At 41.4% G+C, this 26,087-nt stretch overlaps 1 protein-coding gene across 1 annotated transcript in view; it reads left to right on the forward strand.

Moving 5' to 3' along the window:
• LOC127653846 (transforming growth factor beta receptor type 3-like) overlaps positions 1–26,087 on the forward strand; it is a 202,136-nt gene that overhangs the window by 101,569 nt on the left and 74,480 nt on the right. Inside the window, exon 4 of the mRNA XM_052140627.1 lies at positions 6,709–6,846. Coding sequence (XP_051996587.1) covers positions 6,709–6,846 — 138 coding nt within the window. The remainder of the gene's footprint in view (positions 1–6,708; positions 6,847–26,087) is intronic.

A 26,087-nucleotide genomic window follows, 5' to 3' on the forward strand; every position in this document is an offset into this window, starting at 1 on the left:
ACTAGTTTTAAACCTGCAATTTGAAAGGGATCTGGCAGTTCACCCCAAAATAAAATCCTGTCGTCATTTATTCACCCTCATGTTGTACCAAATCTGTATGACTTTCTTGCTTGGAACACAAAAGGATATTTTAGCAGAATGTTTGCCTCAGTAAAGGTTCACTTTTTATTGTATCTTTATTCTGTACAATAAAAGTGACTGAGGCTAATAGTCTAATATGGGTAATAATCTCCTTTTCATGTTCCATGAAAGTCATTTGGGCTTGGAACAACATGAGGGCAAGTAAATGATGACAGAATGTAGTTGTTTAGGATGGACTGCCAGATTGGACACCAGCACATTGTTGGTGGAAATGTCAGTCATATGTGAATGTATCAAATGTACACCCTCTCTGTACCATATAGAACATAGTTCTCTATGAGCATTGTGATGGTGAATCTCAGGTCAAATCCTTTGTAAACCATATTGTATTGGCCGTATTGTTGAGTTTAGGACATGCATTATAGATGTATTACAGAATCACAGATGGTGTTTCACAGAACCGGTGTGATTTGTTGGACTAATCAGCAGCACTCCCAATTCCCATTGTTGCCAATGTCTAACGAGGAGTTTGTGATCTCACTTCATAGAGATGGCTTTTTAGCTCATGCAGGGCCAAGGTAATTTGCTTCTCACCTTGGAGCAGTTTTGGATTGTCGCGACTGTGTTTGTGCCTCCTCTAAATGACTCACTCATTTTGGAATTGTTTCTGTCTGATTCTGAAATTCCACAACTTTAACAACCAAGGCAGTTTGCGCTTGAGCACCTCTCCCTACACCTCTTTCCATCTGTCTTTCTGCATCCTAACTTTCAGTGAAAACTCTTTCCTCCTGTTTTCTTCCCCTGTTTCTTGCTTAAAGGAATAATTCACCCATTCACCGTCATGTCATTCCAAACTTGTAGGACTTTTCCCCCCCAGTACAACACAAAATAAGTTATTTAGGACAATGTTTGAGCTGCTCTTTTCCACATAAAAGAAGTGAATGGGGACCACCACAGTCAACAAAATATTCAGCTATTAACAACTGAAATTTCAGTCTGTTCCTTATTGAAAGCTATCGTTTGGATTCAAAAGACTTGGAATACCGCACATTATGTGTTTGGAATACTTGAATGGTGCATTTTGGAGCCCTAGTCCACATTCCCAATCATTTTATGGAAGAGAGCTGCGTCAACATTCTGCCTAACATCTCTTTTATGTTTCTCAGAAGAAAGAAAACCATACAGGTTTGAAACTGAGTAAATAATGACAATATTTATAAAATTATTTAGCAAATGGATTCATCCATTTATTTTTTCCCTCTGCACTCAGAATCCAAAGGTGTCTGTGCATGTAGTATTTGTTTGTGTACGTTTGCTCAGACTGAGCCAAGGGAAAGGTTTAAATGCATATTAGATGCTCATTGAAACATTTCCACTGAGTACAGGCATTGGGATAGCAAGCAAGGAAAAAAAAAAGAAAGATACTGGAATGAAAAAGTGAGGGTCTCTCGCTTGTGTGTCTATGTGCACTTGTGTCTGCCAAACCCTTCGTGATAAGCACTCTATAATTTCTTCCATTCTCTGCACTCCAAAGGCCCTGCTGTTATGATTATTGCCACACTTTTATTTTACTCATTGCTAAACACTCTCATTTGCTCCAACTTTCTCCCACACAGATCTGCGGGGGATGGGGGAGACACTCATAACATAGCTCAGAGTCTTGTTCAGAACTCTCTGTAGATGTAGCTCAAGTGGCTGTCATTCAGGACAGCACATACACACATCTAAATTCCATCTACAAACACATCTGCTTCCTCTCAAATGGACATCTTGACATAGCAAAGTTTATGGCTGTCTTTTATCTGATTCAGTTTTTTTGGTCTAGGTATGGACTGATCTTACAATCCTGCTCCTTATATAGTGCATTGGTGAACTATTTAAGGGAAGGTACACCCCAAAAATACAAATTCTTCTGATGTTATTCCATGGAACTAAAAGAGAGGTGCTAGGTAGATATTGAGCATCAGTCACCAATTAATTTCATTGAATATAAAAAATATTCAAAGGAAGTGAATGGTTACTGAGACTAACATACTGCCTGTCATCTCCATTTTTTGTTCCTCGGATGAAAGAAAGTCATATGGGTTTGGAACAACAGTAGGGTGAGTAAATGATGACAGAATGTTCATTTCTGTGTGATATATCCCCTTAATTACATAAAGAATTATCCCAGTTCCAGTTGTTGACACAATTTGGTAACCTAAAACTGCATGACCAAATAGGAAGTAGTCTGCTGTGAAGTCAGTTCTTTTGAACTGTAAAATTGAAATGGAACACAAAACGGTCTCAAGGACAGACACACACAAGTGAAGGCCACAAGAACGCAAGTCTATATCAAGTTCTCTATTTGAAACAAGGCGATTGCAGATAAGGTCATCGGTTTATCTGCATTGGTCAAACTGACTTAAGTGCAAATTAATTTGATACCATATAAAAGTTAAACATGTCAACAGACTGTTAGAGTAGGTTGTCTTTTTTAGACACAAGTCTGAATGTATTAGCAAAACTTTGTTTGGTTTGACCTTCTGGGCCCAATCATGTGTCTGTTATAGTGATAACAAAGTTTTCATATGCAATTAATTTAAACTTTTCCCAATTTCAGAGTGAATGCATCAAAGCAAGCAAGACTTGTTGCAGTATTTTGTGTGAATCTGTCATAATGTCATTGACATATTAAGTTTGCAGTGCCAAATTGTGTAATTGACAAATTTGTTAAGTGAATAATTTGACACTGCCTGTTCTGATTTAGTTGTGAGAATGTGTCTCAAGTGTTTAATAGTATTAGTCTGAGAAATAAATTTAGATCAAGATAAAGGACAAAGAGTGAAATGATGTCAAACTATATTTGAAATCACATAGGAATGAAAAAAACAAAACATATTTTCTCAATATGATCTCATTTGTAAGGAGAAACACAATGAGATATCTCAGTTAATTCCTCTTTCTGAGAAAACTCTCACATGCATTTCCTGCAAGTCTGCATTCAAAAATAAGAGATTTCAAAATTAACTTTTAATTTTAGGAGCTTTTAGGAACTTTAGGAGAATCCTCTGAGCATATTAAGTCTCATTAAAGAGATAGTTCACCCAAAAAGGGAAATTTTCTCATGATTTACTCAGCTTCCTGGCATCCCAGATTTGTATGATTTTCTTTCTTCTGCAGAACACAATTGAAGATTTTAGAAGAATATTTCAGCTCTGTAGGTCCTTAAAATGCAAGTGATTGGGTGCCAAAATTTTGAAGCTCCAAAATCCACATAAAGGGAGCATAAAGGTAATCCATACGACTCAAGTGGTTAAATCCATGTGTTGGTTGAGAAACAGAGCAATATTTAAGTAATTTTTAAATTCTTCTCGATATCCATGAAGAATGTGAATCACCAAAAACAGAAGTAGGAAGTAAAGGAAAATGGACTTAAATATAAATTGACTTATTGATCTGTTTCTCACTCACACCTATCAGATCGCTTCAGAAGATATGGATTTAACCACCAGATTCGTCTGGAGTACTTTTATGTGCCCTTAAGTGGATTTTGGAGCTTCAAAATTTGGCACCCATTCACTTGCATTCTATGGACCTACAGAGCTGAGGTATTCTGCTGAAGAAAGAAAGTCATACACATCTGGAATAGCTGAAGGGTGAGTAAATGATGAGAGAATTTTCATTTTTTGGTGGACTAACACTTCAAGTCTCCAGAGCTATGAAAGAGCAACCTCTGAGAACCTCTGACGTTGTTAAGCTTTTAGATCTCAGAGTTAGGAATGTGATTTTAAATTGATTTCTAGTCCATTGGTCAGTGTGTGTTGGATGTAGAAAGTCAGTAAATAAGCTCTAAAGGTGATGAGGCAGTGCTTGTTTGTCAGGTCAGTGTTGAGCGATTGTTAATCAGACCATGTGTGGAATGGAGTTTGGTTTCAACCCCATGCTCTGCAGTCTCTATATCAGCAGGTTATATTTGGCCCACTGGGTCCTGTCAGAGACTGCTGCTCAGGATCACCAAAACACCAACTAAACACCTCATTCAAATTTGAAACAGATTTTTGAACAATTGGAATGATAGACTAACTGAATGCACAGATTGTTTTTTATTTTTTGTGTTTTATATTTTTCTCTCTTCCCTTTTCCATATTCTCTCAATATTACCATCATTTCTGAACAAAGGAGCCAGTGTGTGAAAGTTCAAATACCAGTGAGGCCACATGTTATTGTGGCCTTTCAAAGAAAAACACTGCTTTCTCAGTCACTGTGAGATTATCAGCAGGGTGGATACATACATAGCAAATAGTGATGCGAAGTAACAGGCAACCATAGTGCTGTTGTCGTCGTTATTCGGAACTAACATTACGAGAGGAAAGGAGAGCATGTATGTTTGTATGCTGGTCCCCAGAATGGGTCCCCATCAGAAGTCTTCTTAACTCAAAAATGAAAATTCAAGTCATTCCAAATTTGTATGACTTTCTTTCTTCTACTGAACTCTAGATTGAATTTTAAAAGATGTCTCATTTGCTGACATCAATACAATGGCAGTTAATAGTGTCTCACTCAAAAAACAAGGTAATGCGACTTAAGTGTCGTAGTCCTTGTCTACTGAAGTCATACAGTGATATTTGAAAACTTACCTTAAAGTGGAAGTAATTTTACTGTGAATGACTTCTTGCATAAAGAAGAGCTTGAACATCGCAAAAACAGTGCCACTGAAATTTCTTGCTTTAACAAATGACTACGTTTATTAATTTATTTTACACCAAAACCTATCCTAGGGCTTCAGAAGACTTGAAACATGACGTACAAGTCACTACTTTTTACAATGCCTTTGGCTCCATTTTGAAGAATTAAATTTACTCACTATCAGCTGCCATTGTATTGCAATTAATGAATGGGGTATTCTTCCTTTTTTTCTGCAGAAGAAAAACTATTCCTTTAACCAACAATAATTCAATGAGAAGAGTCGTGCTGCCAGGTATTGCTTAACCCTGTGTTTCCCAACCACAAGTTTTTGCTTCACCAATAATGTCTATGAGATTACAAAACAAAAATAATTATTTAAAACTGTCCAAATTTGTGAAGAGACATTTGAATGTCTCACTATTTCTTTTAATTAAATATTACCTTATCGTTTACGAATACCCCAGTTATTGAACTAATTTAAATTCACCAAGAAAATGCTTTGACCTAAACATAAACAAGTCCTTTTATTACTTTCTGCTATCAAAGCAGCTGCAAGATTTTTTTTTCTCTCTTCCAAATACATGTTTTCAATGTTTATTGTGCACACCTCCCACTTTTTTATGTGGCAAACTCGTAAAATCGCCCCTCTGTGACGTTTTCTGCAACTCTTGTCATGTGGAAGGCAATGCGCCGCTTGATGCTGGCGTTGAACGAAGCGTTTACGCCTCGACTCAACTCATGTGAAATGTTCTTTACAATGACAAAAGAACATTATTGAAAAATGTGTCTATTATTATGGTCTTTTCTGATAAAAGCCATGCTCAGCAGTTTAAATAGGCTACTGTAGGAAAATGGACCGTAGATCTGCTTTGTGTTTATAATTCTTATACTGAAGTCAGTAGTTTTATAGCCATGCAAGTTTTAATAAAGCAGAAGGTTAAGGACGTTATTGAAACTCACTATTATTGTTGTCTTTTTGGATGAAAAATAATGCTCATACTGAAGGAAGACTATAGATCTGCTTTGTTCTTTTAATGCTTAAACACTGACTCAAAAAGATTCACTGACTCACTCATAGTACACAAGCACACAATTTTCGCCACCTAGTGACATTTCCAGAAGGGGTCACTGAACTAATCAGTTAATAAAATTGAACAAATTTGTGAAACAGAAGCAATCCTCACCAAAATACTCTTTTATTTGCACCTATTTCTGCACAATTTTAAACTTGAATAAACTTGAATCACTGAAATAGCTGGAAATTGTGCTTTTAGCTTATTCTTAAAAAAAAAATCTTACCTTTTTCGCCCTTCATGAGTTTGCATCCCTGTAATTTGTCGTGGCATTGCAAGAACAAATCTACAAATGAGAAAAGAAGCAAATTTGGTGTTTTTTCATTACCCATTTAGCATTCTTGCCACCTTTAATCTCACACAGCATAGCCTGTGACCTCATACAGCATAGCCTTATATATATATATATATATTTTTTTTTTTTTTTTGCATAGCCGAATTTCAAACAATACAAGTAAACTATTATGGACAGAAAACATGGACAAGTTCTTGAAAAGTACAAATATTGACGATGCTTAGCCTATGTGGGATAGTGGTGTGCCATATAATTTTTTAGTCATAAAAAGTATGCAGAAAAAAGTTGGGAAACACTGGCTTAACCAGCACCAAAACAGTACTAACTAGCATAAACCAGCCTATGAAGAGAGGATAGGAAAGGAGAAAATGTGATCAGAGGAGAGGAATGAGAGGTGTTTGTGTTCTATTGGCTGAAGCTTTGTGATGGCTTTCACAGTTTGGATCCACATGTGTTCTTCCTGTATTTAATGAAAGTCCTCATTGTCTTCAGCACTCTTTTTTTGTAATGCTTTTTATTTCACTACCCTCCCACACCTCCTAGCCTCTCTCTCTCTCCATCTCATTTGACCCCTTTCTGTGCTATGTCCAGGTGGCGTTACATCTGCGGCCCATTCAGTCCCTGCTTGTGCATCAGAAACCACTGGTCTTTGTCCTGAACTCCCCTCAGCCCGTGCTCTGGAAGCTTCGGACGGAGAAACTGGTCCCAGGAGTCAAACGCATTTTCCATGTAAGTCTAACCAGCTTTATGACTCTCAAACCATCTCTCTATCTCTGACCTGTCTCTCATTTCTACCCAGCACCCCTTCTACGCCAACTCCATCCATATTTACTTGGTAATGGATATTTAAATGTGCATTCCAAAGCAACAAACATCACCAAACACACAATTCTTTTACACTCTCTTTGGTGTATAAAAACCACCACCAAATTTGCCACAGAAGTAGTCCCATATGCTCAAAGATGCATTCAGATGTGTGTATCCATAGGAAATACAAACATAAGCATACAAGCATGCACACAGATAAACACACACTGTGCCAACACAGACAGAGGTATGTGTAATTGCATCCGGCAGAGGCTCACAGGTTTTATTGATTGCTAAAGTCTGTGGATGGTGACAGTGCTCAGAGCTGAGGTTTATTCTCTAGTAGTAACTTTGCTCTGTTCCCCAATGCTGTACCCATGACTTTCTGCTTTCAGAACCCTTAACTGGAAACTCCATATCTGAAAAATATCACTGTAAACTGCACGTCTCTGTTTTTTAAATGTGCAACAATTTTTTAGTCAAAAGTGAAATCAAAAGTTACCCTAACTTTGTATTGCCGCTAGCTTTAGTGCTTTAGCCAACCTCATTTCAACAATTGGATCTTAAACAATGTACATATTCACACAGCTTGGGTGATGGTAAAGCATTCAACTCACATGTTTAAGGTGCTGCTACATTATTCATTATGTACAACTGTTTTGTCAGGCCAGCAGCGCAGCCAGGTAACTCCTGCCCTTCCGCTATGTAAGGCAAGGTACATGTGCTGAATGCATGATGTGTCCAAAATTCCACACTCCATTTTGACAGTTGAAAAAGTGCATCATGTAATTGTGTATATCTCAGACCCTACAAAGTCTGTCTCAAATTTAATGAAATGTACTGAGACCTTTGGATTTTATTCAGGTTACAAAATAAATGTGACTAAGACAGAAGCTCTCCCCATGAACAATTTAGTTTCCCCACAGATGAAACTTGATTTCTCATTTAGATGGCCCAGGGAAGGAATTAGGTATTTGGGAATAAATATACCCCCTGACCTTAGTTTATATCAAAGTAACTATATTAAATTAATAGATAAAATTAAGCAAGATTTGAACTGCTGGACTACACTTCCCCTTACTTTAATAGGCAGGGTGGAAGCTGTTAGAATGAATGTCCTCCCAAGGCTCCTCTTTCGTTTACAAACTCTACCAATATCTCCTCCTAAATCTACTTTTGGTCTTATGGACCGTCTCATCTCAAGATTTATATGGCAGGGTAGGAGACCCAGAGTCAGATATAAAGTCTTACAATTGGCAAAAACTAAAGGGGGTCTAGGCGTACCCAACTTGAAGCATTACTGGTTAGCATCACAATTACGTGCAATGATAGTATGGTTATCAGATGACACAAATACAAGATGGCTCTGTATGGAAAAAAGTTACAGTCCTGATATGCCTTTGTCAGTGATCCCTTTTAATAGGATTAAATCCACCAGAGATCTTATGGGAGAATGGTCGAACACAACATGTGTAGCTTGGAAGGAAATACAACAAATGTTTAAGTGGACAGGTTATCTTTCCGTTTTGAGTTCAATTACGTATATTAGAGATTTTCATCCCTTGAAACTTGATAAAGGATTCAAAAATTGGAAACTTTTGAACCTTCATTATGTGCACCAATTATTTAGTAATAATAACTTCAAATCATTCGAACAACTGAGAACAGATTTTAAATTACCAAGAACAGATTTTTTCAGGTACCTACAATTAAGGAGCTTCATACTCAAGCACCCAAACTGGAACAGATTATTAGAGCCCTCCCTCTTATAACAGTATTTATTAAAAATTCAGGGTGGAGAACATATAAGGAAACCAATAACCAATGTTTATAAAATCATTGCTTCAATGACAAAAGATTCATTTTATGTGAAAGACAAGTAGATTAGGGAGCTACGGCTCGAAATAAGTGAAGAAGTTTGGTTGGAGATATGTACTCAGGCTCACAAAGTCACGAACGCCAATTTGTGGAAGGAATTTCAATGGAAGATAAATAACAGATTTTTCAGAACACCACAAGTGGTGGCTAAAATGAATCCAAATCAATCAAGTCAATGTTGGAGGGGATGTGGAGAGACAATGGCTACTCACTCACATATTCTTTGGAAATACCCATTGTTAGACAACTTTTGGAAATCCATTTTTACATATATTAATAAAGTATTGAATGTTGAATTGATAAGTGACCCTCTGATAGCAATTCTAGGGATGAAACCAGTTGTGATACACAGTAGGAAAAAGATGTATTTATTACAGATATTACTGGTAGCAGCAAAGAAAACAATTACAATAAAATGGCTTAAAAAGGAGTCGCCAAATCAAGCTGAATGGTTAACAATTTTAAGAAATATTTACACTATGGAAAAAATTACATATTCGTTGAGATTACAGAGGGAACTTTTTATTGAAAGATGGGCACCACTAATGACGGAGATGGAGGACGGTTAGAACTAACTCTGATAAATCTGCCAGGGGAATTTGTATACAACCCATGTTTTGTTTTAATTCGATGTTAGTGCTGTTCATGTTGTTTATTTTAAAGGTTGTTAATTATTTTTTATTTCTTCTTTTCCTTGTACTTTTGGGCATATTCTCCTGTGAACTTGACCATATACGTAAGAGCGTGTGAATGTTATGACCCCCTGTACAGGATATTGTTCCTGAGTGGAAGTAATTGCTGTAAAAGGAGATCTGAAGAATATTCAAAATAAAATAAAAAAATAAATAACAAAAAAAGAAAAAGTGCATCATCCGGGTATTTAAAGTACACTTCTTTTTGCTGCATATTCAGTGTTAACATACTACTTACATTACAAATTGGCATAGTATAGCGCAGAAGTGTGAAGTTTGGGATGCAACTCTGTGGTGATTGGGGCGTGGTTGTGTATCTGTCTGTGGGAGAGGGAGAGCGGTAAGGCCTGTCTCCTTTGCTGTCATTGTTACTAACACCTGTGTCTTGTTATAGTAATGGCAGAGGGAGACCTGAAAAGGCCGACAGACACATCAGTTGGCAGAAAGAGTCAACAGAGAGGGAGTCGACTAACTATTAGTCAATGAGAAGAGTCTTGGTCGACCAAGTTTTGATTGGTTGAAAAATTAAGAAAACTCCATGAACACCGGTATTACCACTGGTTGGATGCTAAGTGGTACTATGGGGTACTTTTCATTAAGCAGGGTTAGGGTTAAGCTTACACAATAAAGCAAGGCACCTCGATTTCAAACTTTGAACTTTCCTTTTTTAATTTTAACTAAAAGTTCAAATAAAATTGGAAAAAACAAGTGCATTTAAAATGTTTGTTGTTCAACTTTTTGAAAGATGGTTTTACAACAGCTGACAACATCTCTTTGGCAAAGAACCTCATCCGTGCATTCTCTACCAGTCGGGTATTTCGCGGTTCCTGAAAATTCATCATATGTGTGAATAAATTAGCTTTGTTCCCTCCTTATATATATATATATATATATATATATATATATATATATATATATTGCTTTATTGATTTATAATAATATATATATTGCTTTATTGATTTTATATATATATTATATATATTATATATATATATATATATATATATATATATATATATATATATATATATATATATGTATATATATGTTAGGGCTGTCAATTGATTACAATTTTTAATAGAATTAATTACATGGTGTCCCAATTAATTAATCGCGATTAATCGCATAAAGAATATTTGATGAGAAAGCCCTCATATAACAATAACTCAATAAATAATGATTATACATATTTATATCAATATATAATTATACAGAGTTATCTTTAAATATAAAAACATTATATATATATGTGCACACACACACACATATATAATATATATATATATATATATATATATATATATATATATATATATATATATATATATATATATATATTATGATGGCTTGTTTTATATATATATTCAGATAATTAAAATGCTTTACATTCCTATAGCAGAAGAGTTAATCATTGAAAAGGCCATACAAAAAGCGGTTTTAGAGTACAATGTATTGTTTACTACCATATTATTGATTATAAGTCAATCATTGGCATACAGTTCACAGCAATCCATTTCACAAGAGAATTTGTCAATCAGTTGGAGATTTATTATGAGGGCTTGTTTAAGGGCCCGTCAATTTACACCTAGGTTAGACGTCTCGGGTGTGTTGCGTCATAAACATAAAATGTTTAGCTCACTGTGTCAAGTTAAATATAGTTTAATACTCAATCTTTAAACACATCTTGAGATCCTTTAGATCGCATTTGTGCTCCTTCGAGTGTTTGGAACGCAATAATGTAACGCATGTTTGTGTGTTTCTGCCTACTGAAGTGTTTTCTTACACAAATGAAGACATAAAAACAATTATAAATGTAAAAAATAATAATTATAATGATGATAATAATCACTGAAATATCAATCATTGTTCGAGGTGAACGCATTTTTTTATTATTTTATACATTTTGTATTTTACAGGCTGCAGAGTTGCGTTCACAATAAAGTGCTCTGTGGAAATAAAGTGAACTGAACTGAAAACACCTCTTGGGCTGAGATATCTGAGGTCATTTGCAGCACTCATATATGATACTGTTCTTGCAAAAAAAAATGTTTTTAATCGTAACGCAGAAACAAAGAGTGAGATCCTTAGATGCGTGTGTTCCACGAGACTGCACGCCTCTGTATCAGAGCGTCATATATGCGCAGATACGGCTTTTCTGTCATCTGTTCTTAATAATATAATAAAGAGTGTTTCTTCAAGCTTGTGTCTTTGTGTCTATGGGTAAATTATTGTAATATTAATTTTATAATAATAATAGTCTAATAATAATAATAATTTAATAGATTAATGGAAAAATGAGCCAAATATCGTCTTGACATCGTCGAGGCATCAGCTATTGGCGATCGCTCTGACCATCGTAGATCCCCGAGATCATCGTCTGTTGGCACAACCCTTATGTGCATTTCTCTTTATTAATTAACAAAATGTTCAGACAGTCTCTTGCTGTTTTTTTCGACACATTCTGGGTCATTACCACTTTTGTGCGTGTGCTTGTAAAATTAATATTTTAATGGCTCATTATTACGTTTAATATTTCTCTGTAATGTAAAACAGTGTTAGCAATGTTACTTATAACATTCTTTCTCAGCCCTGGAACTCAAACCATTTTTTGATGCCCCCAACACACACACATATATATGTAATTAAATTAAGATCATAAACGTGCAACTAGTCGACTAGGAAAATCTTTGGTCGGGGGCAGACCTAGTGTAACCACTTATGTTGAAGTGAACTCTCATTGGCTTGTTTGTATGCAAATTTGGCCCTTTTTATTTTTATTATTTTCTGATGCTGAATGAGTAGTAAAAATACTCACGTTGACTTTTTCCACTGCCTCCTGACTCTCCATTTGCCCCAAAAATACAAACTTTGTTACAACTTCCTTTATACTTTCTTTTTTTTTTTTTCCCATTTTGGGGGAGCTGTCGGCCACTAATTGCAGGGTTGGCGGTTTGATTCCCGGCCCACAAACTCCACATGCCGAAGTGTCATTGGGCAAGACACTGAACCCCAAGTTGCTCCCAATGGCAGGCTAGCGCCTTGCATGGCATCTCTGCCGCCATCGGTATGTGAATGGGTGAATGAGTCACAGTGTAAAGCACTTTGAATACCGTTAAGGTTAAAAAGGTGCTATGTAAGTGCAGACCATTTACCATTTTCTCCCCAATTTGGAATGCCCAATTCCCAATGCACTCTAAGTCCTCAAGGTGGTGTAGTGACTCATCTCAATCTGGGTGGCAGAGGACGAATCTCAGTTGCCTCCGCGTCTGAGACCGTCAATCTGCGCATCTTATCACATGGCTTGCTTAGCGCATTACCACAGAGACATAGTGCATTTGAAGGCTTCACACCATTCTCTGCGGCATCCACGCACAACTCACCATGCGCCCCACTGTGAGCGAACCACATTACTGTGACCATGAGGAGGTTACCCCATGTGACTCTACTCTCACTAGCAACCGGGCCAATTTGGTTGCTTAGCAGACCTGGATAGAGTCGCTCAGCACACCCTGGATTTGAACTCGTGACTCCAGGGGTGGTAGTCAGCATCTTTACTCTCTGAGCTACCCAGGGCCTCCTATTCACTTTCTTAACAAACATTCCTGCTCTCAGTGTGCGTGATTCATCGGTGACAATCTGCCTTTGAAACGTCTTTTTAGCTGTTGTCACATAAAGCTTAAAGTATACTTTGCTTTTGATGTGAACACTTAATGTATACATACAGTCGAACGATCAGCTTTTCAAAGTATACTCCATTTGACTGTGCACGCAAACACAAACTGTTGGCACTACAACTGCTATAATATACCTGGATTATTTTTCTTCAGGAGTTTAGGCCCACAAAGATGTCTTTAAATCCCTTCATACTTTTGTTACACAAATACAGCCAACTATCTACTGACCTCCACACATGCACACTCTTGACTGCACATTCACTGTTGTTGTTTCCACCTTTGTCTAATGTTGTTTACTGGCGATTACATCATCTTGCACTTCTTTGTGAAAGCAATGGCTCAAATGTGAGTGTTGCCACCTTGTGGACCCACTAATTAGTGCAAATACAGTATTTCCAGGCACATTCGCATCGCGCGGTTAGAAAAACAGGACAGAGCATTTTAGGATATCACATAAAATCTACTGGATGGAAACAACAAGATGCAAATAAAATCTCCAAAATGCACATGTAAAACGTATACGCTCGCTTTTGATGTATACGTTTTTTATTAGATAAGAAGAAATACGCATAAACTATAATGGAAACACATTTACCAAATGAACTCCTATTGAATTTAACAATTCTGAAATACATGGGTCCTAAAAATCCAAAGCCTGCATAAAGTTTGCAGAGCAAATAAGTTAAACAGAAACTTGCACTTTATTCCGAAGAGCTGGTTTATTGATACTTATAAGGAATATCTTATAGATCCACAGCGCAAAGACATGATGGAGGAACGCACACACACAGTGCTCATAGTGCAGAACTGTGTGACACTCTGTCAGTTCCAGTTATGAAACAAGTTATTAAATTGTTTTGTCTGTGCTTCCTAAACCTAGAGTATTTTTTTATAACACAGAAAAACTAAACATTAATACACAAAATCAACTTTTAACACTCACTACCACCCCTCCTCCTCCCCATCCCCAAGCAAACCCTTGAACCTCAAATCACCTGTCTGGTAACCATAACAATGGTAAGGACCCAGTCCTGACCCATCCATGTTTATTTCCCACATTGATGACCACCCCATCTCCCAGAATACAGAGTCTGGGGCAAAATTAAACCTGAGTGCGCAAGACGTCACATACAAAATTCTGAATCTTAACACACCCCCAAAACATGGATTTTGTCTCCATCCTCTGATTGGCATTGCTAGAAGGTGGGTGTGTCTTTAAGAAGAAGCCTGTACAATCTAGAGGGGGTCCAATAGAATCTATTTAAATCTTGAATTGCATAAGGATCTCTAGATACAGACTTGACATTTTTTTAAATCCTAGTCCACACCCCTTCCTCCAATACCAAGTTTAAATCTTTCTCCCATAATCTCTTGATAGAAGTTAGAGCCCCATCCCTCAGACTCTGAATTAACAGGGAGTAATATACACTGATGACTCATGACCTTTTCCAAAAGCAGTAATCACCTGTCTTAGAGGATCTATAGGGGGGTGTATGCTACTCCCAAAAGCAATACAGAGCAGGTGGTGCAGCCTATTACCTATAGAACTGAGATCTGGGAATCCCAAAATGTTCAAACGATCTCAACACTACACTCTCATATAGGTCACTGAGTGTAGTAACCCCCTCACATTCCACTTTGACCAGCAGAAATTTTGGGTTCAGCCATATGCTTGAGGCAACATTCAAATACATTTCTGAATTAAACACTCTGGACACTTTGGTCCATACCGAGTACAAATGCGAGAAACGGGGTGTAACTTAACTTCTCTGGTTAGTTTGATAGAAAGGCTTTGCAATGGCAAAATAGAGGCAAAAACGTGCTGTTCAATACAAAACCAGGGAGGGGCTCTTTCGTGTGGAAGCGACCAATGAGCCAAATGTTGGGTAGGCCTAGCCCACCTTTGTCAAACAGTCTATGTAACTTATTAAAATTTAATCTAGGGCACTTACCATTCCAAATGAAGGACTTTGCTATGCTATCATATTGCTTGTAAGAGAGGGGGTCATCTATAGGGAGAGATTTTAACAGATAGTTAAATTTTGGAATACAATTCATTTAAATAACATTAACCTTCCCATTCATAGATAAATGTATTGAAGCCCACCTGCCCACATCGCTTGAAAATGTCTCGGTTACTGTCGTAACCTCCATTCCCTGATGGAGGGAACGATAATTTGTGTCGATGTAGTGACACTAGGGGTCACCCTTGGGAGCCACAAACACCTCAGATCTTTGAGAAAAGGCCAATGAGAATTGGCGAGTGGAATTTGCATGCCACTCCCCTAGATATACGGGTATAAAAGACATTCCGTATCTGTCAATGGGGGGGACGCATATTTGCACAGGCCACAGGGCCAGCTGAATGCCAGCGTGTCTATCCTGAGGGGCTCCCATCATGGAATATCAGACCGGGCAGTGGGAGGATTCTCAGGAAGCAAACAGGCCTACCTGTGCTTTGACGAATCGTGTCCAAATCGGCTGGACCATCTGGGGGTTGAGTCTCCACTCTCCCCGAGTGTCACCTGCCATGACAGCGCGTCCGCTGTGGTGTTGAAGCTGCCCGGGATGTGAGTGGCCCGTAGCAACCTGAGTCCAGAGAAGGAGATGGCGGGCGAGTTCCGACATGCGACGAGAACATAAGCCACCATGGTGAATTTTATACGCTACCGTCGCTGTGTTGCCTGTCCAGACCAACATGTGCTTGCCTTGGATCAAGGGCAATAGCCTCCGCAGGGTGGGCAGTACTGCCAGCAACTTGAGGCAGGTAATGTGCCAACCCAGCTGTGGTCCTGTCCAGGAGCTAGCGGCTGTGTGCCCATTGCACATGAAATGTCTGTCCAAGGGCTGAACAAGTGGCGGCAGACCGGTGTGATGCGGCCGGGCATGAGAAGGCAGGGGGACCGCGTTCGCAGGGCCCTGGCTGCGAGTACTTGTGTCCGGTACTGTGATAATGGCAGCCATGGGCACCAGCTGTGTGACCCAAGGAGAGAGTAAACAGCTATTTTTTTGACAATGTTGGTATCTCAGCCTGTCCGGTGAACACAAAACAAAAAGGAACACAATATTCTCCTCTCGGCCCTCACCGGGGGATAGATTGGTCTGGTCACCAGATCCAGGATTCCGGCAGACATCTACCTCCTTGGGTCATCCACCTCAGGGGCACTTAGGAGCCTTCTTCTGGGTCTTAGTGCTAGGCCGTGAGGCGGGGGGTGTCAGCTTCGTGCGGGGGGCTCTACACTGGTGCCGAGGACTCGTCTCGGCCTGGGGCGGAGCCACCTGGGCTTTCGCTGCTAGAGGGGCATGCCCTCGGGAACACACTTGGTACGTACTCTTGAGCTTTACTGGGGCAAGATGTGCTGTATTACCTCAGACTGTTTCCTTCACCGCCGAGAAATGCTGGGGAATGTCCTCGACGGTGTCGCCGAATAGGCCGATCTGGGAGATGGCCGCATTCAGGAAGTGTGCCTTGTCAGCTTCCCTCATCTCAACCAGATTCAGCCATAGGTGGCGTTCCTGGACCACCAGGGTGGACATCGTCTGCCCGAGTGCCCATGCTATGACCATTGCCCAGAGGGCAGTTCTTTCAGTGCCTTGGCCTGGTGGACTTGCAGCAATGCCATGGCATGCAGACACTATATGATCCAAATAAATAACTAAATCAAAAACAAAAACATAAACAAACAGAAATACACATCAGACAGGCCTAACCACCCTACAGTCTAGCTAAAAGCCTCTTTAAATAAAAGAGTTTTCAACTGTTTTAAAAATTTCCACCGAATCCACCGAATCTAGTTTTAAAATGTGTATGGGGAACAATTAAAAATCTCTGACCAGTTGATCTCAGACTACGTGAGGACGTGCGCAGCTGTATCAGGTCAGAGATGTAAGGGGGCACTTGTCCTTGTAGGGCTCTAAAGGTAAGAACCAGCATTTTAAAACACATTCTAAATTGCACTGGTAACCAGTGAAGAGAAGCTAAAACAGGTGTGATGTGTGCCCTTTTACTGGTGTGGGTTAAAAGCCTTGCAGTGGAGTTCTGAACAGTCTGAAGGCGATAAAGCTCTTTCTTATTAAGACAAGTAAAAAGACTGTTACAGTAATCTAAACGAGATGAAATAAAAGCATGAATGATCATCTCCAGTTCGGCCTTAGATACCAGGACTCTTATTTTGGATATGTTCCTTAATTGAAAGAAACAATTTTTGATAAGTTGTTTCGAGTGTTCCTCCAAGGACATGGCAGAATCAAAAACCACAAGTAAACTTCTGAGACTCGGCTGTACAGACGAGCCTAATATACCGATATGTTGCTTTATCTGAGAGATGCTTTGCTCAGGGGCAATTATAAGTGTTTCAGCCTTAGCCGAGTTCAGTAATAAAAAGTAATTTAACATTTAACCACTGCTTGATACTAGTCAGACAGTTGATAAGAGAGGACAGTTTAAGTAACTCAGAAGACTTAAAAGAGCAGTACAACTGAATGTCGTCTGCATACAGATGATAAGAAACCTCACTAAACTGACCGATTATCTGTCCTAGAGGGAGTATGTACACAAGGAACAGAATCGGTCCCAAGATCGAACCCTGAGGTACCCCACTCGATAAGCCTGCAGTATCTGACATGATCTGAGTCAGAGTGGTTATTGAATTAATCTTACAGACGCGCAAGTAATGACTTTCGTTATGTCTTGAAAATATATAAGAATTGTTATTGTGTTATATAAAGTTAAACTCATGGCTTTTGAGATTTCAATCTGGTAGTTCAGTTAATGTAAGCGTAGTTCTAGCAGGAATATCTCAGGATTCATTCAGTCTGACATTTCATCCAATCAAAATACAGCATCTGCTTTATAAGCCTGTTAGCTGCCTCTCATTGTTTGCATACTTCTGTGTTTTAAGTCACGTGTATGTGTGTAACAATATAAAGGATGGGCAAGGAGGAGGTGGGAACCGGACAAAGCTTCAAAATAATGTTTAATGAAAACTTAAAAAGACACAAACAAATACACACAAGGCAGTTGTGTGTGTGTCTCTCTCTCTCACAAACTGCCACATCCGGCTGAGCTTTATCCCTCTCCTCAGCTGATTAGCCCGATTGGGTGCAGGCCGTGCGCACTCACGGCCTAGCCCCACCCTCCTCCTTGTCACACTCCTCCCTCATTTGCCTCAGGCTGGGGAACCCCTGGCATGACGTACATCCTCCCCCCTCCTTTCCAGCCACTTCGAGACCTTGTAGGGAGACAAGGGGAGGGAAAGAGCGAGACAGAGTGACAGTGAGAGAGAGAGAAAGAGACGAGAGAGAGAAAAAAATGCTCACGATTCCCAGACACGCCATCGCATGGTCCTCGAACACTCCTCCACCCTCTGGCTGCCGACAGCCACTCCTCCCCGGGTGAACAGGAGTGAGTCCTCCAAACCCTGGAGGATGGAATGCCCCTCCGTGGTCTGGCTGCCAGTAGTGAGGCCTTCCACCCCTGGCAGCAGCTCCACAACTCCAGGTGGCCGGCAGTGAGCCCCTCCTCCCCTCGCAGATGTCGGCCGTTCCTCCGAATCCAGGCTGATGGCAGCGACTGCTCTTTTGGGTGGATGGCAGTGGCGAGTACTCCACAACAGCGCATCCCTCCTCCTTCCAGGGTTTTGGCACCAATGTAACAATATAAAGGATGGGCAAGGAGGAGGCTGGAACCAGACAAGCATCAAAATATTGTTTAATGAAAACTTAAAAAGACTCAAACAAATACACACAAGGCAGCTGCGTGTGGCTAACTGCTGCATCCAGCTTGGCTTTATCCCTCTCCTCGGCTGCTTAGCCTCACTGAGGGCCGGCCGTGCGCACTCACGGCCCAGCCCTGCCCTCTTCCTCGTAACAATGTGAGTGAAACACACAACCATGTCACATGCAATGCCTTGCTTCTCCAAGCAACAGTTGCTTCATGATGAATTATTACTCACCGTGATGTTCAATCTCCTCAGCAGCTGGTCTCCATCAGGAAAATATGTTAAGTTCTTGATCTATTCTTCTTTTAGGGGAAAATTCATCAATGCATATACTGTAGCTGGTGGTTGATGTGGTTATAGGCTTTCCGCTATCATTGTTCTCAGTATAATATTCGTCATATCCTTATACTTCATCAATATTGCTTTCAAGGCGGCAATATCTAATTTTACTATAGTGCTCGGTTCTTACTGATTAGGTGGTGATTCCGCAAACTATATATCATGTTATTAGTGATAGGACCATAAAGCTTTCTCAACAATGGGGCCTTTTTACTAACATTTGAATTCGAGCTTCATTACTCAAGTTTCTGAATACAGTAAATTTTTTGCATCTGCTGGTCAAAATAGAAGCTCCCTGTTAATGCTCTCCATGTTAGCTCATCAACATGTGTGTTCACTCTACTTTATTGGGATAAAAACAGTGCTGGTAGTGCAAATGTGCCATCCAGGCACTGCAACTGCGGCTTGTCTATCTTTCCGTACGACTAAGAGTCCCACGACACTGCAACTGCACTGTGTTTTCTGCAATTGGCTCAGTACATCAGTGAAAATGTAGCAGTGAAAATGTACTGTCTAGGTGCTGCAACTGCGGCATGTCTTCAGTTATGCTTCTAAGTGTCCCATGACACCGCAAATGTGATTTATATAAATCAATTTAAATTCCCTTCACATGGCAAAGCATTGTTAATCTTTGCAGGGGTATTGCACAAATAATGCTTGCTCTCATCATAGGGCTTAAATTCAAATGTTGTTAAGCACAAAATGTTGTTCAAACTCAAATGTTGCTATTTTGCAAAGGTATTGCACAAACAACATCACTCTTATCTAAGGCTCAACACAAAACATATTTTGTCCTCTTGCAGGGGTATTGCACAAGCAACATTACCCTTATCGTAGGGCTCAAATGTAAAACGTTGTTTTGAACTTTTGCAGGGGCATTGGACCACCATGACTTCTTTTTCAATACAGGAAAGGCCTCATTCACAAGCAGTGTTTACCCTTCTGTAAAGATATTGCACAAACAAGGCTCACCCATTGACAGGGGCTCTACAATTCTCATCACTTACCTACCCTTCTGCAGGGTATGGCACAACAGTAGCATGTCTACAGCCATATACAGGCTTATGTTGCATCATTCATTTATATTTCTTCTTTCAGATTTGTCCCTCATCTTCTGAAGACCTGGTTGTTGGCCTAATTCAAATTATTTGGTTTCGTAATTTCTTTTGTCAGCTATGGTTAAATTAGGTCCTTGTTCCTTTTGTGGTAAAATCCGCTCCCCTGCTGGAGGGGATGACGGCAATGGTTCAAGCAGCATTGGAGCACTGAACCGTAGGATGGGTGTATGGCAATTGATATGTGTATGTGTTTGTATTCCAGTAATCTTGAGTCTCTGATAGAAAGTGTAAGTGTAGTTCTAGCAGGACGATCTTGGGATTTATTCAATCAGGCATTTCATCAAATCACAATTCAGCCTCCGCATTATAAGCCTGCCAGTACCTCTCATTATTCACATACTTCCAGTACCTCTCATTGTTTGCATACTTCTGAGTTTTCACCCCCATCCCACCTCATCTCCACCAGTTTAGGATCTGACAGTTCAAGCATGATCTTTTTGTTCATATTAATTCAAATAATCTTTCTGATAGAACTGACTGGTTGTACAATGTGCAGTTAAGGATATACATGAGTTTGAATTATTTTATATAATGTTATATGAGTAAATTAAGAAAATCTAATTGTTTAGAATTCTGAAATTGTTTATAATTTGTATTTAATATGTAATTAGGATACATTTTGATTTGATTGCATTTATGCCTGTAAAAGTCTGGGTAAACATGCCTTTTACAAGAATTGTTATAAATGCATTTCTGATTATCTGTTCTATCAGAATCTGAAATGATTTCATAATTTGGGAAAAGGCTGCTGAAGGCAGCAAATGCAATAAGAATTGCATTTATTGTTTCCTAATATTTCGTCCTCAAAAGTACTAAAATTATCGTTAATTTTACTATTAAGGTACCTGAATCATTGACAGGAATTGGAATCAGAACTGGAATCCTTAAATTCCTTATGATTTCCTACCCAAACCTGTAGCCTTTGCAGAAAAGGCAATCCTAGGATGCATTATGATGAGCTCAGTTAAAATGTTAAAAAACAGAGGACTGTAAAAAAGCAGAGACCTGATCCCGATTTAGATCTATCAGCATGTACCTTCACACATTACTTCATCCCTATGTCCTCCTTTTACTCTTGGCTTTGATTTTATGATCCCTGAATCTGTTGTTGACATCATCAACACACAGGAACACACAGAGCCTTCACAGTTAGCGTGAGATAAGCCAGTACAATGAGCTCACAAATTTGTTGTTCACTAGAAAAACCTCTGCATCCACACCAGGCATCCTGACACCCTTACACACAAACAGAATTCATCTTGCAGTGCAGCTCTCTCAGACTCTCACACACACCCTATTCCATGCCGGAACTATTTCCGGCTCATTGCTCCATGAACTGAGCTCAACTCTAACACATAGCTCAAGCAGATGGCTCAAGTGTGTGTTGCATTAGGGCCAAGTATTTTATGGTTTTGTTTAAAATTTACAAACATGATTGGAGAGCAAGTAGAGAGGGTTTACACCTGTTCACCTATAGGAACATAATCAACAGAACAAGTTTGAAGGTTTTAGCCCTCTAACACCATAAAAGTCACATTTGTAGCAGTAATGTGACTTTTATGTCTTGAATCTTGGTAGTAGTTTACTAAGACTGATTTCTCGTAAGTACAATATTAGGGGCCATTCACACTGAACACGCGTTTGTGTCCATCTGCGCTGTTTTTAAATTGTTGTTTTTCCTATTTAAACATGGGTTAGATTTATGTTTTTGACTGCATCTAGCTTTTTTCAGCATCTCCTGCTGCTAAAAAGAACAAATCGGTTACCTAACGTAACCTCGGTTCTCTCTAGATGAGGGAACGAGTATTGCGTAAGCTAGCTTACGCTACGGGAAAGATTCATCTTTTTTGAGATATTGAAGCCAAAAAATTATCCTTAATTTTGTATCATTTGTCAACGCAGTGCAGCAACTGCAGACCTAGAGCGGGCTAGCTAGCGAGCTCATTGGTTGCTCTGCGGCAACTGCTGCAGCCTATAGACGAACTTGGGCGAACTCGCGTCCAATGAGAGGCGTCCGCGCGCTTACTGCATCAAAGCCCGCCAAAATGGGTGTGGCTAGAGTGCATATAAGCGTAGTTCGTAGGCTGGAACCCTGGTTTTCATTGAATGAAGCGAAAGTCGCTCGTGGCGCGAGCACGGCCAGCTACGCAATACTCGTTCCCTCATCTAGAGAGAACTGAGGTTACGTTAGGTAACCGATCCGTTCTCTTACGAGAGGTTCTCTTGTATTGCGTAAGCTTGCTTATGCTACGGGAACCCATTGTCAATGCCGTGCGCGCCAAGCATCCACTGCATGAGCCCCGGGGGTGGGGGGACCCGGGGGAGCCCTTGTGAGTGGGGAAATAATATTTGGCCGGCAAGAGTGCGGGCCAGTGTGTGTGTAATACATAAGCACATAGTGGGAAGGGAATGACAGAGCGGCGGTGCCGGTCTGTGTGGAATGAGTCCCATCAGTGCAGCTCACCAGGGGAGCTGTAGCGTATTAAACCGCTAGTAGTTTTGCCTGCAGGGCGGGCACTTCCAGATTGTAAAATCTGACAAAGTTGGAAGGGGAAGCCCAGCCCGCTGCCACACATATGTCGTGAATGGAAATCCCGCTGGACCATGCCCACGATGAGGCCATGCCTCTAGTGGAGTGAGCCCTAATGCCCAACGGGCATGGCAGGTCTTTTGACGCATATGCTGCAGCAATAGCGTCCACTATCCATCTAGACAGTGTCTGTTTCGAGGCGGCAAGACCTTTGGTGCGCCCTCCGAACGAAACGAAAAGCTGCTCAGAGCGTCTGAAAGAGGCGGAGTGCGCAGTATACAATCTCAGTGCTCTGACTGGGCAAAGGAGATTGGCGTCGCGTTCGCTATCGGATGCTGGCAGCGCCGATAGGGAAATGACCTGTGCTCTGAAAGGAGTACCGATCACCTTGGGAACATAGCCGTGTCTAGGCTTTAAAATGACCTTGGAGTCACTTGGTCCAAACTCAAGACACGCAGCGCTGACAGACAGCGCGTGAAGGTCTCCCACACGTTTGACTGATGACAGGGCAGTCAGAAAAACGGTTTTGAGTGAAAGGTATTTCAAATCCACAGATTGAAGCGGTTCGAAAGGAGGGGCTTTCATAGTTTCGAGAACTATAGAAAGATCCCAGATAGGAACCGATGGGGGGCGCGGGGGGTTCATCCTTCTAGCTCCCTTGAGGAAGCGGATGACCAGCTCGTTTTTTCCCAGTGACTGGCCGTGCAGGGGTTCAGCGAACGCCGCGACGGCCGCCACATACACTTTCAGCGTGGATGGGGATCTGCCCTTATCCAGCAGCTCTTGTAAAAACACGAGCAGCGACGACACCCCACATGTCCATGGGTCCAGGTCTCTGTCGGTGCACCATTTTGAAAACACAGACCATTTTGACGCATAGAGTCTTCTCGTGGAAGGGGCTCTAGCATGTATGATGGTGTTTATTACCCCTTCTGGCAGAGCGACGGGTAGTCGTTGATCACCCACGTGTGCAGCGCCCAGCGCTCTGGGTGGGGATGCCAGATCATGCCGCGAGCTTGAGAGAGGAGATCTGCTCTCACTGGGATGGGCCACGGCGCTGTCAGTGACAGCTGCGTAAGCTCCGGGAACCATGTCTGATTCTCCCAACGTGGGGCTATGAGGAGCACAGAGTGGCGCGTTTCCCTGATCCTCTGCATTACCTGTGGCAATAGCGAGATGGGAGGGAAGGCGTAAAGCGGGCGGTTGGGCCAGTCCTGGGCCAGCGCGTCCTCGCTTTTCGAGAACAACATTGGGCAGTGAGAGTTCTCTTCAGACGCAAAGAGGTCTATCTCTGCTCTGCCGAATATGCGCCATAACTTCTGGACTGTTTGAGCATGCAGGGACCATTCCCCTGGAGGAATATTGTCTCTGGACAGTCTGTCTGGGCCATCGTTCAGGTGGCCTGGCACGTGCGTCGCCCTCAGCGAGCGCAGGTGGCACTGGGACCAACTCAGTATGCGTTTCGTCAGATGGAAGAGGTTCCTGGATCTGACACCGCCCTGACGGTTTAAGTAGGATACCACAGATCTGTTGTCCGAACGGACCAGGACGTGGTGACCCTGAATGACTGGGAGAAAGCGCACAAGCACGTACTCGACTGGTATCATTTCCAGACAATTTATGTGAAGGAGCTTTTCCTGAACTGACCATAGGCCAAAAACTGGAGAGCCCTCGCAGACCGCGCCCCAACCCGTGTTGGACGCGTCTGTCGAAATGACTTTTCGGCGAGCTACAGCTCCCATCGTCACTCCCCGCTGATACCATTCGGCCACTGTCCAGGGCTGCAGAGCTGAAATACAGGTCTGAGTCACCTTGATCGGCTGGCGGCCTGTGGCCCAAGCCCGGTGAGACGCGCGGGTGTTTAGCCAATGCTGAAGCGGGCGCATGCGCAGTAAACCCAGCTGAAGTACTGCTGCGGCTGAGGCCATGTAACCTAGCACTCTCTGAAATCTTTTCAGAGGCGTGAGGCTGTTCATCTGAAAGGACGCGGCTAGTCGCTGAACACGGCGCGCGCGCTGTGTAGATAAGCGAGCCGTCATAGCCACGGAGTCTAGTTCTATTCCAAGGAAGGAAATTGCCTGACTGGGCTGTAGTGAGCTCTTGGTCCAATTGACTGCAAGACCCAAACTGTTCAGATGGCTGAGGAGAACTGTTCTGTGAGACAGAAGCTCCGTATGTGACTGTGCCATAATCAGCCAGTCATCCAAATAGTTCAGAATTCGCAAGCCCTGACTCCGCAGGGGTGCGAGCGCTGTATCCATGCACTTCGTGAAAGTACGGGGTGCTAAAGACAGGCCGAACGGAAGGACGGTGTATTGATAAACCTGGCCGTCGAAGGCGAATCTCAAGAATGGCCTGTGATGGGGATTTATCTGAATCTGAAAGTAGGCATCTTTCAGATTGAGAGAGATAAACCAGTCCCCCTGGCGCGTATGCGCGAGGAGTTTCCTGATTGTAAGCATTTTGAACGGTCTTTTTGCAAACCCCTGAGATCTAATATTGGTCTGAGGCCGCCGTCTTTCTTGGGAACAAGAAAATAACGGCTGTAAAACCCCGACTCGCTCAGCGAAGGCGGCACTTTCTCTATGGCCCTTTTGCACAGAAGGTTTGCTATTTCTGAACGAAGCATGCAGGCTGCTTCCGTGTTCACAATAGTTTCGAGCCGCGCTCTGAAGCGGGGAGGGCGGTGATCGAACTGTAGCAAATAGCCCTGTTTTATTGTGCTTAACACCCATTTGGATATCCCTGGGATAGCTTCCCACGCTTTGAAGCGTAACGCTAGAGGGTGAATGGCCAAATCGCCCTGATTGCCGCACATAGCGCGCTGAACAGAATGTGTGAGCGCGCTTACTGTGCTTATGCATGACTGCTCGCAGACAGCAGGGACAGGCTGTCCTGTGAGTGACTTCCCGATTGAGGTGAATGGGGAAAGAGTCACATCTGTTAAGTGATGCGCGAGCATAGTCACGGGCACGGGACTTACATACAGAGAAGTGTTTGCTGGCCATGTGACAGAGCGGGCAGAGAACGGGCGTGAGCGCGTTTATTGACTCTAACACTCGAGCGGTTTGTGTCCGCTTTATGTGAGTGGGCTCTGATCGGGACACGGGAAATGTAATGCTTGTGTGTAGAGGTGAACACTGGATTGTGGGCACATTTTCTACACATAAGGCTGGTCGTGTGACAGAGCGGCCAGAGAAGGGGCACGCGCA

Source organism: Xyrauchen texanus, chromosome 13 (genome assembly GCF_025860055.1).
Source record: "Xyrauchen texanus isolate HMW12.3.18 chromosome 13, RBS_HiC_50CHRs, whole genome shotgun sequence".
Classification (NCBI taxonomy): domain Eukaryota; kingdom Metazoa; phylum Chordata; class Actinopteri; order Cypriniformes; family Catostomidae; genus Xyrauchen; species Xyrauchen texanus.